This window comes from Hippocampus comes, unplaced genomic scaffold, assembly GCF_001891065.2.
Source record: "Hippocampus comes isolate QL1 unplaced genomic scaffold, H_comes_QL1_v1.1 scaffold41, whole genome shotgun sequence".
Lineage (NCBI taxonomy): Eukaryota > Metazoa > Chordata > Actinopteri > Syngnathiformes > Syngnathidae > Hippocampus > Hippocampus comes.
The window spans coordinates 3,046,948-3,063,989 of NW_017805153.1; the positions used below are offsets into that span (position 1 = coordinate 3,046,948).

A 17,042-nucleotide genomic window follows, 5' to 3' on the forward strand; every position below is an offset into this window, starting at 1 on the left:
GACAATTACGGTCATATTGGCGATGCACTGGCACCTTCTCATTTGTTGTTTTCTTCCATTATACTGTATTTGATTGTCAGAATGACAGTTCCCTGCCTTTGTAGGTATCGCTCACATTTTCTACAGTTATAAAAATAATAAATACTTAAAATATAATATTAAAAAGAATCACCAAAGCTATGTAAAGCAACATCTTTGCAAAAAAAATCAGCCCATCTCTCTCTCACGCACGCACGCACGCACGCACGCACGCACGCACGCACGCACACACACACACACACACACAATACTTAAAATATAATATTAAAAAGAATCACCAAAGCTATGTAAAGCAACATCTTTGCAAAAAAAACCAGCCCATCTCTCTCTCACACACACACGCACGCACGCACACACACGCACACACACACACACACACACACACACACACACACACACACACACACACACACACGGCAAACTATGTTGGCAAAACTATTTAAGATCAGGGTTTGCTAATAAGAGCCAGCTCTCACTTTTATAAACACTTTAAATCTAAGCTTCACATAACATTGACATCAGTGAAAGGCCATTTAAAAAAATAAAATAAAATTGGAAATTACAGTGGATACATTGCTTCTGGAAGAAATATTACTAAGAATTTTCTTAAGTTTGTCATATTTTCCTTTTCATAGTTGTCATTCTTCCAAGAAAAGCAAAGCACTCATTCTGTCAGAGTGTTCCTATTTAAGTACCTCTTGTCACAGTGCAATTCATCTTTTGTACAATTCGAGATGTGTAGCTTATTTAAAGAGATGATGTGTTTTGACGAAGGAATCTGACTGTGGCTATCCTTTGTCCTGAGGCTTTCCTACTGAGTACAGAGAGAATGCAACGGATGTTGTGTCATAGTGTCTTCCTGGCGACAGCTGACTGACTAACAGGAACCTCCCACGGCACGGGTGCTTGGTCGCTCCCCTCAAATGACTTGGGCTGACACCTTGAAACCAACGCAGCACAAAGGAAAATCCTCCTTTTTAAATAAATACAACCACGTTGTCTTCCTATTTGAGGCATGCATCAATAAATACATCAACCAAACATAGCACCCGATACATTATTCATAATTACATTAAAGGCAGTTTCAGAGCTCGTGCCTCTACATCTCATCGTCATTTCCCAAGTCCTCTTCAAGGTGATCTGGAATCTGATCAGATCAGTGCATGTTTACATTACCTGATTTAACTTTGATCTACTTGCATGTTGGTTGTTGCATGACAGGGGCATTGTTTTGGCAGTATCACATACTTGAGGCGTTAGATAAGTTCTTTGAACTTTGGTCTTTGAAGTCCTGACCTGTAGTTTCTCATCGATGAATGCAGTTGCCGTCTGTGCGCGCTTGTGAGAAATGTCTCTCATCCAGTGTCTTTTCTTCCCACCTGCTTACCTGCCTTCGCAGTCCAGTCCCTTCCTATGTGCGAGTTAAGCCTAGAGAAAGTCACTCTGCTGCTCATTGGAGAGTTGACTGACAGTCACCTCGCTATGTTGCGACCCCTGGAGCCTTGCGGCAGCCCTCTGAGGGTCGCAGTCCAAACAGTTTTCCCTGGCAGTAGTAATCTCAGGACAAGGACAGTGTCTGCATGTGCCGTGGTTCTCCAGTAGTCCGTTGGAAAACTGCGTAGAGTTACACTCTTCTTTGTCATGAGGTTGCCGGCACGGTCCCTTCTGGGTGGAATTGTGCTGACACAAACACCCGCAGAGTGACCTTCTGCACAGGGCTAAGTCCCGACAGAGAGACTTGCGGAAGTTGGGTTTAAAAACCAGATAGACAATGGGGTTGTAAAGTGTAGAGGACTTGGCGAAGATAGCGGCCAGTGCGAAAGCCATAGGTGGTACTTTTGAGGGGTTACCAAATGCTGCCCACATGGACACAATCGCGTAGGGACTCCATGCTGTCAGGAAACCAATGCAAACTGCCACCGACAGCTAAAAACCGAAGCAAAAAAATCAAAAAAGTTGATAGAAATGTGCATACACTACAAGAGGTTTGGGATTTTTGACTCTCGGATGAAATCTCAGGATGAACCTAAAAGGTTTACCTTGACAAATCATGTCCAACAAATACTGTAAATTCCATGTAAAGTGAACCTAAATATGTCTTGTAAATTTGGCACACCACAGACACGAGTGTCATTAACAACCTGGCCATATTTGAATCTTCTTCTTCTTCTTCTTCTCCTTTCGGCACGTCCCTATTCAGGGGTCGCCACAGCGAGTCAGTAATTTCCATCCGCCCCTGTAAACCGTCCTACCAACTCGCATGGTCGTCTTGGCAAAAGTTTTACGCCGGATGCCATTCCTGAGGCAACCCTCCCCATTTCTCCGGGCTTGGGACCGGCACTGGGGAACAGTGCACCCCCAGGGGAGGGCACTGCCCCCCAGCGGCTGGGTTATTTGAATGATCCAAAAAATTAAAGTACCGTATTTTCTGCACTTAAAGACGCACTGGATTATGAGGCGCACTTTCAATGAATGGCTATTTTGTAAATTTTTTTTCATACATTGAACGCTTCGCGTTATAAGGCGCAATCGACAATGCCTCCACTAGATGGTGCAATGCTCCTTCCATTCAACTCGAGAGGCATCCGTTCAACTTGAGAGGCGTTCATGACCGCCTCTGAAAAACGTAAATTAACTATTACTGTACTTAAATGAAACTACGAAAATTGAAAATAATGCATCAAAACAGCAAATCAAGCGAGTAAATCACAACATAAATTCTATATCCCCCCTACAGAATTTATGTTGTGATTTCCTCACTTGATTTTCTTCATGGTTTCATTGAATACGGGTATCATGAAGTAATAATTTATTTACGTTTTTCGGAGGCGGCCACGAACGCCTCTCGAGTGGAACGGAAGAGAAGGCACGGAGACGGACAAAGACGTACAGTACCTGTCCTTTGTTGTGTATTCACAAATGATGAAATCACAATATAAATTTTGTAGGGGGGGCTATCGAATTTATTTGGGGATATCTTCGCTTGCTTTTCAGTCTTGATGTATTATTTTCAATTTTTGTAGTTTCATTGAAGTGATCATTAATTTACGTTTTTCGGAGGCGGCCATGAACGCCTCTCGAGTGGAACGGAGAGAAGGCACGGAGACGGACAAAGACGTACAGTACCTGTATTTGTTGAGACTGTTTTAAAAAATTAACACCACAGCTCTCCTTTTTTCGGAGCTGCAACACAAACGTATTTAATAAAGCAGCGACACAGTTCACTAAACCAACAGCAAGTTATAACATTGGAAGCATGTCTCCAGGAAGGAGCCATCTTGGAGTCGATGTATTACCGTAATGACCATACACAAGACGCACCGGATTTTAAGGCGCTCGGTGAGCTTTTAAGAAAATTGAAGACTTTTTGGTGCGCCCTATAGTGTGGAAAATACGGTATCTAAAATGAAGCACCAAAACTATTTCAGCTCTTGAACACTGTGCCACTCAATACCGCACATCTTTCTTAAGTTGACTGGCTGGGACCAGCGTGCATTAGGGCTAGCAATTGAGTATTGTGCTTTAATTCAAGTCACCTAGCTTTTCCGCTCTAATATCTGAGGCGAACTTCAGTTTGAAATCCAGTCAGCTGCCATGACGGCTTCTCAGCGTCAAGTTTGAAAAATAAAAGCTCGGTAAGCGATTGACCATCCAAATATTTCACCACAAAAGCCAAGTATCCCAAACGTTTTACGAGTAGTGTATGTGCAGTGCAAGAACGTATTGCATAATTAGTGCTGGGAACGTACCTTAATAATAAGTGCATGCGCATTGGTGATCTTGTTCTGAGGGGACATGTGCTGCTGCACTGCCTGGCGGGAGCCGCGGACGGTCAACAGGATGAACACGTAGGACAGAAAGATGACCGTGCAGGGAACAATGTAGCAGAAGAAGAAGAGGCAGATGATGTAGCTCATAGCCAAAGAGTTCTGGCTAGGCACGTGCCAGTCAATGCAGCACGCCGTACCGTACGGCTCGGGCCCGTACTCTCCCCACCCCAACAGGGGCCCCACGGCAAACACGGCCGCGTAGCACCAGACCCCGGCGACTAGCAAGCAGGCGTGGCAGGAGGAGAACTTGTTGCCTGAGGACAAGCATAACAGAGAGCCTGATTGAAAAAAACAAGTCTCACGGTCAGACGAACACAGCGCCCGGTCTTGTCAGCTGTGTTCTCACAGACGTGCTGCATGGGGAACAGTATGTGCTTGTATTATGGGGACATGTATGGCAGGATGTGGGGAGGACATCATAACAAACTTGTCATTTAAAGCTCATCAAGCCATAACGGATCAAGTACCATAATGTTTTTATTGAAGAAGACAGGGAATAAATAAACAATGACTGAAAAGTGGACAGAAAGCTCTTTCTTTTACATTTGATGGTGCATCACTAATGTATTCAACAGTAATTAAAAGTATTCACGGGAACATGGACATGCTGCACAGAAAACCCATTTCACAAAAGACAACAACACTAAAATTAATCAAAGAACTTGTTGTAAACATTGTTAACACTATCAATATTAAAAACTCGAAGACTTTATAAAGTGAATTCAGAAGTTTGTTCATACATTAAGCGAGTTTGAAGATAAATGCTGCAAATGTGCAATGTAGTACTGAAATGGGGAGATATAGCAACAAACTGTTTTTCACCATTTCAGTTTTCTTATTGTTTGTAAACGTCATTTTATGTTTTTATTTATTTATTCGTCGGGGGGGGGACTATTATCGTTGGGGGGGGGGGGGTCAACACCCTGTGACACAATTTGGCATCCAACATGAGTCTCCCCTCTCTCATTTTATCCGAACTGAGAGCCTTGGTGCGCATAAATACCTATCCGGTGCAATTGTGAGCTATTAGGCCCATTTCTACCACTGCGGCTTGCAACCAGTTAGCTAGCTAGCAATGCATGCATCCCAAAAATGCATCTTCCCTGGATGGCACAATTTGAAGAGCATCTCGGCATCCTTGGGTGCTGTGTGTTCTTGAGGCTATTGAAATATGGTGAACACAAAGCACTGTGGGAATATAACTGGCGGCAAGTAGATGCTCCAATGTCTGTCATGTAGTGTCAGCCAAGGGCTGAATAAGGCTTGCCGTCATGTTTAATAAACAGTTGACTTTCCCTGAAGTGGCTCTGTTGTGTGGACCCCACAACACCAAGTGAGGAGCTGACACAGAAAAGGAGTCTCCCGCCTGTTTGCCGCATGAGAAGAATATCAGAAACCTGTTAGCTCTCGAACTAGCACCTCTTGTCAGGATACAGAAAGGCCCGCGATGACTCTGTGGGAGATATTCCTGCCACTCCCGGCTGTAAGCAGTTATACTGTTGCGGCTTAAATATGTAGGGGTGTGTGGCTGTAGGAAAGATGCTCTAGTGTAGTGCTTTGAGTGCCTTGACAGTAGTTGCTCTTACAAATGAAACACATTTACCATTTAATTTATGAACCTTAATGTAGTGTTTTTTATGCAATTTCCACACCAGATTGTTGTGAAAAAAATGTAGCCTGAAAGCTGTTTGTGACATCATTCTGCAAAAGGCATGACTTGATTTTACTCATGAATACCATACATCGCAGCGATTATTGTAACTTCAATCACATGAGTGGCATGATCACTTGGCAATCCAAAGTCGCCCATCAGCATGACAGGAGAGAGTTTGTCACAGCTGTGTGGTGTCCATTTACGACTCACATTGAAAATAATCAAAACACAGATGAACTACAACTCCTCCATCCATCCATCCATCCACCCATTTTCTGAACCCTTTCATCCTCACAAGGGCCGTGGGGCGTGCTGGAACCTATCCCAGCTGTCTTCGGGCAATAGGCGGGGGTCACCCTGAACCAGTTGCCAGCCAATCGCAGGACACACAGAGACGAGCAACTATACGTGCTCACACTCACACTTAGGGACAATTAGAGTGTTCCAATCAGCCTGCCATGGATGTTTTTGGATTGTGGGAGGAAACCGGGCTCGTGTGATGAAAACAATTCTGAATGTCATCCTGTTTGATAATTAAACAATTTTGTTATCCCCAGGCTAATGCATTAATAACAACATAAAAATGTTATTTAGTTCACCCCCAGCCCCCAACCTTCATTAAACTGTGCCCCATTGTGTAGTTTTGATGCACTTCCATTCCTATTACTGTGGTTACAGTCATGGGTGTGAAATGATCCATCAGAAATACCGGAAAGGCTCTCACCCATAGACAATGACTAATTGATTCTGGTGATTGCAGCATTACTGCAGCGAGGAACACTGCAAGCCTTATCTGCAACAAGACCAATCTTCTTCAACTGCATGTCAGAACCTCTTATGGTCCAAAGTGAGGGTGGAGGCAGCTGGTTAAGCCCTGCGGTGTCGTGTTATGGAGTATGTGTGTGTGTGTGTGTGTGTGTGTGAGTGTGTGTGTGTGTGTGTGTGTGTGTGTGTGTGTGTGTGTGCGCACGTTTGCTTGCCCTGATGCATATCTTTCATCTGATGTGAAGCATCCTTTTACTGATTAAATCATCTCAGCTGCAGCACATTAAAATTTCAACCTGAGCTTGTTCTACACCGAGAGCTGACTTTAACTACAAAAAGGACATTCTCAAGCGTGCACACATTTGAAGCAAGAATTTACCAATATCTTTGCTCAATGAGAAGTCCTTATGCTGACACTCATATAATGACGCCCTCAAGAATTGTTTCCCATTGAACCAATGCCTTGATTTTACATTTGACAAATCTCACCACACCCACCAAACAAAAATGCCAAAAAAGTATGAATAATGAAATAACAATACCCTTGTTTCAATTTACTCACAAACTGACTTACTCAGTGTGAAATCGTAGCCTTTTTAATTGAGCACAATGCTGTTATACAACTCAGAACGAATTGTCCTCCCTGTACAAATACAATAAAATACACAAAAGCATTTTTGACACTGAAACTTCACGTACAGGAGGAGCAGAATTTTTATTCTTACTGCACATTGCTGGCGTCGACAGAAACCTTACATCTCCAAAACTGTCACGTTTTAGGAAACAAAAACAGTGGCACGAAATAATTGGATCATTCTTGATTCATTTTATAGAAGTAAATCATTTCGAAAAAAAAAAAAAAGGATACGCAATTCCTCATGTTGCAGCTCCTGCAGCCATACTGTCGCATACAGTCCAACAGTGCCAACATTTTCTGCTGAAAAAAAAAACCCCAAAAAACACAGATGGGGCAAACATGCTGCATTGGAGGCGCAGGCATCAAGCGCTGATATTCTCCTCCGATGAATAGCTCAGCCAAAAATTCAGGATGTCCACACGACATACTTGTACAATAAACATTAAGGGCCCTATTTTCACACCCAGTGCAAGCTCGGTATTACTGTGTGCGAGGGTGGGGTCGTTGTGCCACGATTAAGTGGCGTGCTAATTAGAACAACGGGTGGGACGGTGGTTGACTTGTTAATTCATCTTCCTCACAGTGCAGAGGTGCATGGTCCGATTCCGGCTCAGCCTTTCTGTGTGGAGTTTGCATGTTCACCCCGTGCTTGCGTGGGTTTTCTCCAGGTACTCCCATTCCCTCCCACATTTCAAAATCATGCATGACAGGCTAACTGATAACTCTAAATTGTAGTTGTGACTGTGAGTGCAAATGGTTGTTCATCTATGTGTGCCCTGCGGTTGGCTGGCAAGCAGTTGAGGGTGTCCCCTGCGTACTGCCCGAAGACAGCTGGGGTAGGCTCCAGCACGCTCCGTGACCCTTGTGAGGATAAAGTGGATCGTAAAAATAGATGGATAGATGGATTATACTTATGCATTTAATGAATTTGATTTCTACAATGATTCAAAGGGTTTGAGGCATACTATTGTCATATTTATGAATGACATATGACATCCGCCACACAGATCAGCGTAGCACAGAAACTGTCTGCCTGGGATTTGATCAAATCCTACAGAATCACGTTACACCACATATGCCACAAAGTAGCCCTCCTTTGAGATGGTCCGTTTGCAGTGTACTTTTTGTCACTAAGTTGTTAAGTGCGCCAGGGGCGTGTAATAGAAAACACTCTCGGTCCGCCAGAAAACCCCACCAAGGAGCAGCAACATGGTAAAGAACAATTCCCTGGCACAAAAATGAAGATCGAGCGCACAAACGTGTGTCTGTTGTCACAGTTAAAAAACGAACTGAAAAGTGATCGGATCCCACAAACGCAGACACTAAATGAAACTCCGTAACAAAAATATTTATTCACAAAAAGCGCACCGACAAAATATGAACGGAAATCACTTGTCGACAATAACCAGGAAAAACAATACATTAACAAAAAGCGCTTGCAAAAGGCAAGGAAATAATTGCCCCGTAAATGACAAGAATCCAATTCACTCGACAAAAGAGAAGCAAGATCAAATGACGAAACAAAAATTATACTGACAGAAAGGTAGAACAACGAGAACAAGCACGACTATGGCGAGAGGTCTGGAAAACAAACACTTGAGCAACAGCAGCAACCACGTCTAATAATGCAACAAGCTGCAGGCAGCTTGTCAGTTCTTAAATACACGGCTAATGATTATGGGCAGCAGGTGTGCACACTGAGGGAAAGGCCCTCGTCTGCCACCTGCTGGAGGCACAAGAACAGGATCATGGCGTCGATGAAAAGCGAGCCCAGAGACTCCCATCACACGTCCTTTTCGTGCCAATTTGTGATTATTTTTAATTTTCTTTCTTTTTTTTTTAATTCTCATGTTCGATTGTTTTGTGTTTGATTTTTATTGATCAACAACACATTTTTTTGGTCTGCTCTAGTCAGTAAATTGAGTGGTGTACACTTAATGCAGCATCCAGTCCGTCTTGAATTTGTCTCCGATTGAGTTCTCTTTAAATGAAAAGTAGCCTTAGCGATACTTTCCCAACCAGACGCACTTAACATCACAAGAGAAATTCTGTATCGATTATGTTGTCAGTAAGCTGCAAACTCCTCTTTTGTCTCTGCTATTTCCATCTCCCCGTTTTCATTAGTGCCTCTTAAAGGAAACACGTGGCGGGATGAGTCCACCACGCAGGGAGGCCTCTGACTTATCCCTTTCAAATCTTTTGATTTATGGACTTCGATCCAGCGCTCACAAGTCCATCAACAGTCATGGGCAGCTGTCGATTAGATTTAATGAAAAGAAGATGAGTTTCACTGTCAACTATTCTGTTCATCATTAGGTGTCTATGAACAACAACAGAACTAGCATGAGGCAGCTTTTCTGGCTTTGATAAAAGAAGTCATAAGGTTTGCGGAGGTGGGGGGGGGGGTCTTTCTCTTCCCCTCAATCCTTATTACATTTTACCAGCATTATAAATGCTACGATGGCTCGCCGCAAGGTATTACTGGATGATCAAGGTGAGTCAAGTCATTGCAGTGCAACATAAAATAAGTAAACAAACCTGCACTGGAGTACAGTAGTTGTGTTATTCCTTCAAATGAAAAAACAACTGAAACTTGATGTCATCATGTATAATGGTCATGGCATCTAGTAAGGCAAATTTGAATGGATTTAAATGGTGAATGCACTCTCTGACTTCAGATGCTCTTTGTAGCATCTGATGATCTTAAATGCGGGGCACAGTAAAGCCAACGGAAATCTCCTTTTATCTAGCTTTACCCATGGATCGCTTGTCAATAAGTCGCTACAGACACTTTGAGGACGAGCATTGATGTGACTGATGGGATTAGTACGCAGAAGTTTTGGTGGAGCTCAACTCAAGCAAAGCATTTTCCCATGATTTAGAATTTCCCCACCCACCAGCTGACCGAAGCCCAACATTTTAAATCTGAAATGTCTCCAAATTCTAATTTGTTTTTTCACCTTGGCTGCTGTGTAGTCTCTCACTCTTTTGCCATGCTCTCGACCTTTCATGTCTCTCCCTCACTCCAGTTTGTGTGCTCAGTGTGCTGTTTGTCTCTTACCTCCCTCTTCCACCTAACTTGGAATTGAACTAATTACCGTACAAATAGCGTTACAAGGAAAAAGACAGGAGAAACCAACAAATTAATTCAATCAGAAGCCGGATCTCGTTGTTCACTAACAACCAGATTGGTTGTGACCAACATGTCACGAATGTACGGTGACCAAGCGTCTTGCGTAGCGCGCGCGTGCGCGCGCGCACCATTTCGTGTTTAAAGCTCAATGCACGCGTTCCGCAAATTGATGCCGTGTCCCGCAAAATCAATGCTTGTTCAAATACCAAACTTGATCACAATATCGCCCCGTACCTGACGCAAGCTGGAAGGCTCGCTGAGAACGACCAGAGATAATAACGCAGTGTTATTGCAATGGGCATGCTGACGGCCTGAGCGATGTGCCCGATTGGTTGAACAACTGGGCACCACTGCCTTCATAATCACAATATCATCCAGGCTTATGCAAGGTACTCCCATCAAGTCCGTTTTTCACTGGAAGGCAGCATTTTGCTCTGTAGATAGCAGAGGTGGGCATTCCCTACATTGATGAACACCCATTTTGCTGACGAATGGCAAATGACGGCAAACTGGCAGACTAAGCACTGACAGAAGGATGTGCAGACCCACGCTACATATCAGAAGGTGGCGGTAACACACCAAAATCTGTTTGACAACCGCCAAAAAAACAGAAGAAGATGACAGAGTTGAAGGATAAGCATTGGCTTTGAGTTTCCACAAGGATTCAGATGGCATTTTAATGCAGCAAGATTGTACATTTGGCATCAATGCAATTTGGGATTCTAGTTAAGGTCAGCAAAACTTTAAAGTAAACCTTTTGGAGCATCCACCAGCCATTTCCCGCTGTACTATGTGTATTATATTATACTATACTATGTGTATTATATTATACTATACTATGTGTATTATATATCTTCTCAACTCAACTCAACTGTATTTATAGAGCACTTTAAAACAACCGCCGCTGTATACACAGTGCTGTATATGGATTAAATATCATATGTACAACAATAAACAAAAAATTAATGATGAGTCATGCTGAGTCAAAATCCAAAGAATAAGTGAGTTTTGAGATGAGTTTTAAAGAGAAGCAGCGAGGGGGCTTGCTGAATATTCAGTGAGAGGTCATTCCAGAGAGAGGGACCAGCAACGGAAAAGGCTCGAATATCTCTGAGCCTCCATTTAGTTCTTGGTACCTCCAATCTCCTGGATAGTGATCATTGTTTTTTTTTTGTTTGTTTGTTTTTTTAACAGATTTTTACGGATAGACTGGCGAAGTTTAGAGAAGAAAGCAATGACAGAAGTGCAGTGAAACTAACATGACGGCCTGACAGACTGACGATTACAGTTCGGACAGACTGACAGACTGACAATGACGGCTGGGTGCCCAGGCTGTTGACAAAATGTTGTAAACTAACCCAGCACTGGTAAATAGCACCCTCAGAGGCCAGTATTCTGGAATTCAATTTGGGGGCACCCCTTCCCAAATGGGCTATGATTGCCTATGACATATAGACCATCTCTCACCCTGAGTTAAATAGGTTTGGTTCCATCGCTATATGGACAATGCCTTTCATTTCAAATACTGCCTTCTATCTTTAATACCGACATGTATGACAACATAACCACTGACAGAGTGAGCGCGAAATGCTTCACAGTACATCGGAATCGGGATGAACTTATCTATGGGTCTGATGCTCTTTTGCAACACAGCGTTCGGTGGGTAGAAGCGGAGCTGCTTGTTAAGTGCATAAAATCATGTCGGAACAAAAGAGCAGCTTTGCTTAGCGGATGTTGGGAAGCAACCTTTTTGTACACGGTTATTGGTGAGTTAGTCATGAGGGCATAAGTGCTTTTGCTCATTTACATTTCAGGCTGTTTTATTTGTGAGTCTTGTAGTGTCTGGAGTCGCGTGTTCTGCATTATACATGTGTTTCTGGAGGGGGGAAACGAAGTTTCAAAAAGAGCCCGCCTAAAATGTGGCCTTGACTTCAAGGACACAACTGAAGCTGAAAGAGACCCCAGAATCTAGTTAGAGGCTGATGCACCAACATTTCAAAACTCACTGCAGCAGAATGTGAACATGGACTACAAAGCCTGAATCTGTTGACGAGTTTTCCCACATTCTCCTGCCGTGGTTCAAGATGCACTTTTTTGACCCAAACCCTTTTCTCTGAGGCCTTGTGGCCTTAATAATAAATATTGATACACTTGTTGCACTTGATCAAGAGATAAACGGGGACAACTTTATTTCAAACCACCAGTTTTGCAATGTCAGTTTTAAAATGCGGTACTATTCACAAACAGTGGGGGATATTGGACTACTGGAATTTGGTATTGTTACATCAGGAAGAACTTCAAATACTCAAATGGGATGTCACTTCTGTAGCGCGTTTCGACCTCAGGTACTCAGAGCGCTTCACACTGTTACTTCTTTCACCTACTGGTGACGCAGCACCAAAAGCAACTGGGGGTTCAATGTCTTGCTCAAGGACACTTCAACATGGTTTCCCAACTGGCAGAGCAACCTCCCAGTTAGGAAACGACCACTTGACACTGAGCCATGCAGCCCCAAATACACAATAACCAGCTTTTGAGGTAAACTTCATTTGACCCTCTCTGAATTTCTCAATGCTGCAAAACTGTTCATTGTTTCAGTACATTTTTTGTTTTGGTTCTGTTTTGTATATGTTTCAGTTCCTGCTGAAGTGGGGGGCATTCCCTCCAGTGGCCCACCTGACATGCGTTCTAATCAGCAGACTGCCACCTGCTGTCGGATTATTCAGCCTTACTCATGACTCGTATTTTCTCATGTAAGTAATGTATTTTGTTGCAGTGTTATTCTCGGTTTGTATTAAACACACATTGGATTTCCTTTAACTTTTGTGACAAGCGATTTACATTTATATTTGTCCTTGCCTTCTGCAAGTATATTTTTGTTTGTCTCGTTTTGTCCTGGTTCTTCATTATCAGCGTCTTTTGTTGTGTGTACATTGTGGGGGTGGCGTTTTTGTAAATAATCATTTTGTCAACTCTTTGTCTGTTTGTGAAATCCAATTCTGGTCCGGAATAGTCCGGAACACCTGAAAATTTGAAATGCACTTTTATTTAACAAGCTGAACAGCAAAATTCACCACACATCTTTGATCCATGAAAAAAGTACATCCAATCGTATGCCTCTGTATTCCTTTCAATGAATATTCAACTTTCAATTAATATTTGAGGTATGCCCTTTTTGACTTCTTGTTCCCTCAAAACAAAACCAAAAACACGAAATTTGGATAGGTTTTAGAGAATGTGTGAGAGAGAGCACATTTAATGAAAAACGTTAAGGTCACGTGATCCACCAGGTCAATTTCAAGGTCGAATTGTCGGTCAAAAGGTGAAGTTACTCAAATATCCATCTTCCTAATGATTCCAGATTTCGAATCCGCGTTGGATTCCCTTGACAACTATTTTGTGATGATTGATCCAATCGTTTCCGAGATATGTCTTCAAAGAAAGGCGGCCCTGCCCCATTTTGCCGAACTAATCAAAATTTGGTGGGCCCTAGCTCCGGAACCCCTCCTCCGATTGACCTAAAATTTGAGATTTAGTGTTGCGCCATCATTATCAACAAGTACAGAAGTTTCATTGAATCAACATCTGCTTGGTTACGCCCACTGGGTGATTTTGACATCAAACTGCCGAATATCTCAAACTTTTTGGAAGTACAGTGTTACTCAACCGATATTCCGATAAAATGCTCCTTTCTTTAAAAAGCAAAAAAAAAAAAAAAGATGGGACCAAGGTAAATCAGAATATTGTTGCATGTGATGCTTCCCAACCTAACTCATAGAAAATGGTTTGAGATTTGTCTTCTCTATTTTTATTTTCTGAGTGAATGTGTTTTTCGTTAGTGCAGTGTTAAACTTTTAGGAATGCTTCAGTGTTTTATTTCAAATAGACATTTAATTGTTTTTGTGGTGATTGATTGTAAAAACACTCTTTTGCATGAGATAGGCTTGGGTAAGGTTCAGAGTTTGGTTGTTTAAAACTCACTCACACCTGTCAAATTTTAGTTGGCCATTGTTCCAACTTTTGAACAATTTCATGTTTGCAAACATAAAAATAGCCTGGAGTGACGACATGTAAACTAAACCTAATAGTTTGCCAGCATATGCTGTTTGACGTTCCTTTGAAAAGTATAATAGGCACCAGTGGTTGTCTTATTTTAACTTGCTCAATCACTGATAGGTGTCTTCACTGGTAGGTGTCTGTTGTTCTACTTCAAAGTGATCATTTCTGATCCTTGTTTCAAATGCAACAAATTAACATTCTATGAAGAACAAAAAGCAACATTCGGAAAAGTGACTACAAAGATGAGCTTTCCCACAGAATCAGAAGCTAAGCTTACGGGTGTGTAGATCATTTGACAGCAAAGCCAAAAGAGAACTGAACATGTAAAAACCCACCCAGACTTGCAAGGAAGCACAAATACATCAGGCCTCAGCATGGAACAATATGTGGGGTGTATTTGACACACAAGAATGTATGAAATGGCCTCGTTAAAATAGCTAAGAGTGAATGTTCTCCTTTTTACAGCCTCTTTCACTCATACCTCTGTAACAGCTACACAGCCACACATGCACCACACAAAAATCAAACAGTTTACACAGTAAACTTTTATTGGAAAAATCATGACATCATGCCATCTTGCTCCAAGACAGCTCGCTAATATTGGAATGGTCTCAAAGTTGTGCGCATGGGCTCAGAGCTACAGCAGTTGTAAATATGCCACGCCACAACGCATTGCAATTTTCACTGTTGGGCAGTAAGAAATCCGTAAAAATGCTCACTCACATACGTGAAGTATTCATCTGTGAATAAGGTAGAATAGCTCTGTGGAAAAAACAATTAATGAAACGTCCACCTTGACAACACGAAGACCTTTAAGAAGGACGCTGTACTTTATGTAGTTATGTTCTATGTCTAATATTACTAATAATTAATTAGGTACCAAAATCTACATTAATGAAGATTATACAGATATTGTACGACAAAAAAGAAAAGAATTGCTTCCAAAACTAAAAGCGGCACGTGAAAGAGGGGAAATTGCCTACCTGAGGCACGACAAACTCATCGTCCACCCCCGCACCAGTACTCCAATTCAACGGGCTCAACTTCAACATGCTTAGAGCTGACGACTACCAGACAATAACTTTGACTTAACGGATATTGGAAACATACAACACAAACATGGATTTTAAAATCTTTGATTATGCTGAACATAAGACATTCGACCCAGAGAACAACTGAGATCCTGACAATAATTTCTTCAATTACAATTACAGCATTACAAACTCCGAGTATTATACTGACGAACAATTCAACATAAATGTAGAACGAAAAAACGCTTTCTCAGTGATACACATAAACAGTAGAAGTCTATAAAAATTTCACCAAAATCAAAGAATATTTGACTACATTTAATAAATTTACAATAATTGCGGTGTCAGAAACTTGGGTTGATGATGAAAAAACAAGTGAAATGAAAATTGATGGATATGAAATGTATGCAACTCATAGGGAAGATAAAAAAGGAGGGGGAGTTGCAATATATGTAGATAAAACACTGAAATGCAGCAAAATTGAGAGCCTGACAAATACAATAGAGAATTTAATGGAATGTCTGACTCTTGAAATACATATTAAAAATGCATCAAATGTCATTATAAGTTGCGTGTATCGGACTCCAGGATCTTGTCTTGACACATTCAATAAAAAACTGATAGATATGCTGAGTTGTTCAAATAACAAGAAAACACGAATAATATGTGGAGACTTTAACATCGATTTATTAAACCCAAATGGACACAAAAAAACAACAGATTTCATAAATATAATGTATAGCAACGGTCTTTACCCAGTCATTCTGAGACCCACCAGAATAACAGTTGACACGGCCACATTAATAGATAATATATTTATAAACAAGATTGACCATAAAAAGGAAAGTGGACTTCTCATAACCGACATAAGTGACCATCTACCGGTCTTTGCAGTCTTTCACAATTACTTTGATAAAAAAACGAAACCAATAACCCACATATCAGAAATAAGACCCAGAACCCAACATTCCATTGCAGCTTTCAAGCTCGACCTAGACAAGCAAAATTGGTCTGAGGTCTACACAAATAAAGATCCAAATACTGCGTTTGACGTATTTCAGTCAACCATAACCTCCTTATATGACAAGCATTTCCCAGTAATTAAGGTCACCAGAAAGTACAAAAACCAAAGTAAGCCATGGATAACAAAAGGTATAGAAAATGCATGTAAAAAGAAAAACAATCTATACAAATCGTTTCTAAAATCCAGAACCAAAGAAGCTGAAACTAAATACAAGACTTATAAAAATAAATTAGTAAACATTATAAGAACCAGCAAGAGAGACCATTTTCATACATTATTGGAGCAAAATAAAAGCAACACTCAAGAAATATGGAAAATCTTAAATCAGGTAATTAGAAATAGCTCTAGTAAAGTCGATTATCCGGAGTACTTTATGAAAGATAAAAATACCATTATTGAGGATACTGCACAAATAGCAAAGGAATTTAATGAATATTTTGTTAATATTGGCAGCAACTTAGCAAAACAAATTCCTGATCCAATAAATTGTTTTGAAATAGATAAATACATAGAAAAAAATTCTTCCACAATGTTTCTTACTGCAGTGAATCAAAATGAAATATTAAATATTGTAAAAACATATAAAAGTAAAAAATCAACTGACTGTTTTAATATTGATATGACAATAGTAAAACAGATCATAGAAATTGTAGTGCGACCTTTTACATACATATGCAACTTGTCATTTCAAGCAGGTATTTTTCCATCAAAAATGAAAATAGCTAAAGTCATTCCAATTTTTAAAAGTGGAGAAAAAAAATTATTCACAAATTATAGACCAATATCACTGCTACCACAATTTTCAAAAATATTAGAAAAATTATTCTCTCACAGACTTGACAACTTTATAAACAAACACGGGCTGTTAAG

At 41.1% G+C, this 17,042-nt stretch overlaps 1 protein-coding gene across 1 annotated transcript in view; it reads right to left on the reverse strand.

Annotated features, from left to right (window-relative positions):
- Positions 1 to 586: 586 nt before the first annotated feature.
- opn7b (opsin 7, group member b) overlaps positions 587 to 17,042 on the reverse strand; it is a 65,127-nt gene continuing 48,671 nt past the window's right edge. Inside the window, exons 5-6 of the mRNA XM_019868426.1 lie at positions 3,789 to 4,123; positions 587 to 1,965 (exon numbers count right to left, since the gene is read on the reverse strand). Of these exons, the coding sequence (XP_019723985.1) occupies positions 1,468 to 1,965; positions 3,789 to 4,123 (833 nt within the window). The 3' untranslated portion in view covers positions 587 to 1,467. The remainder of the gene's footprint in view (positions 1,966 to 3,788; positions 4,124 to 17,042) is intronic.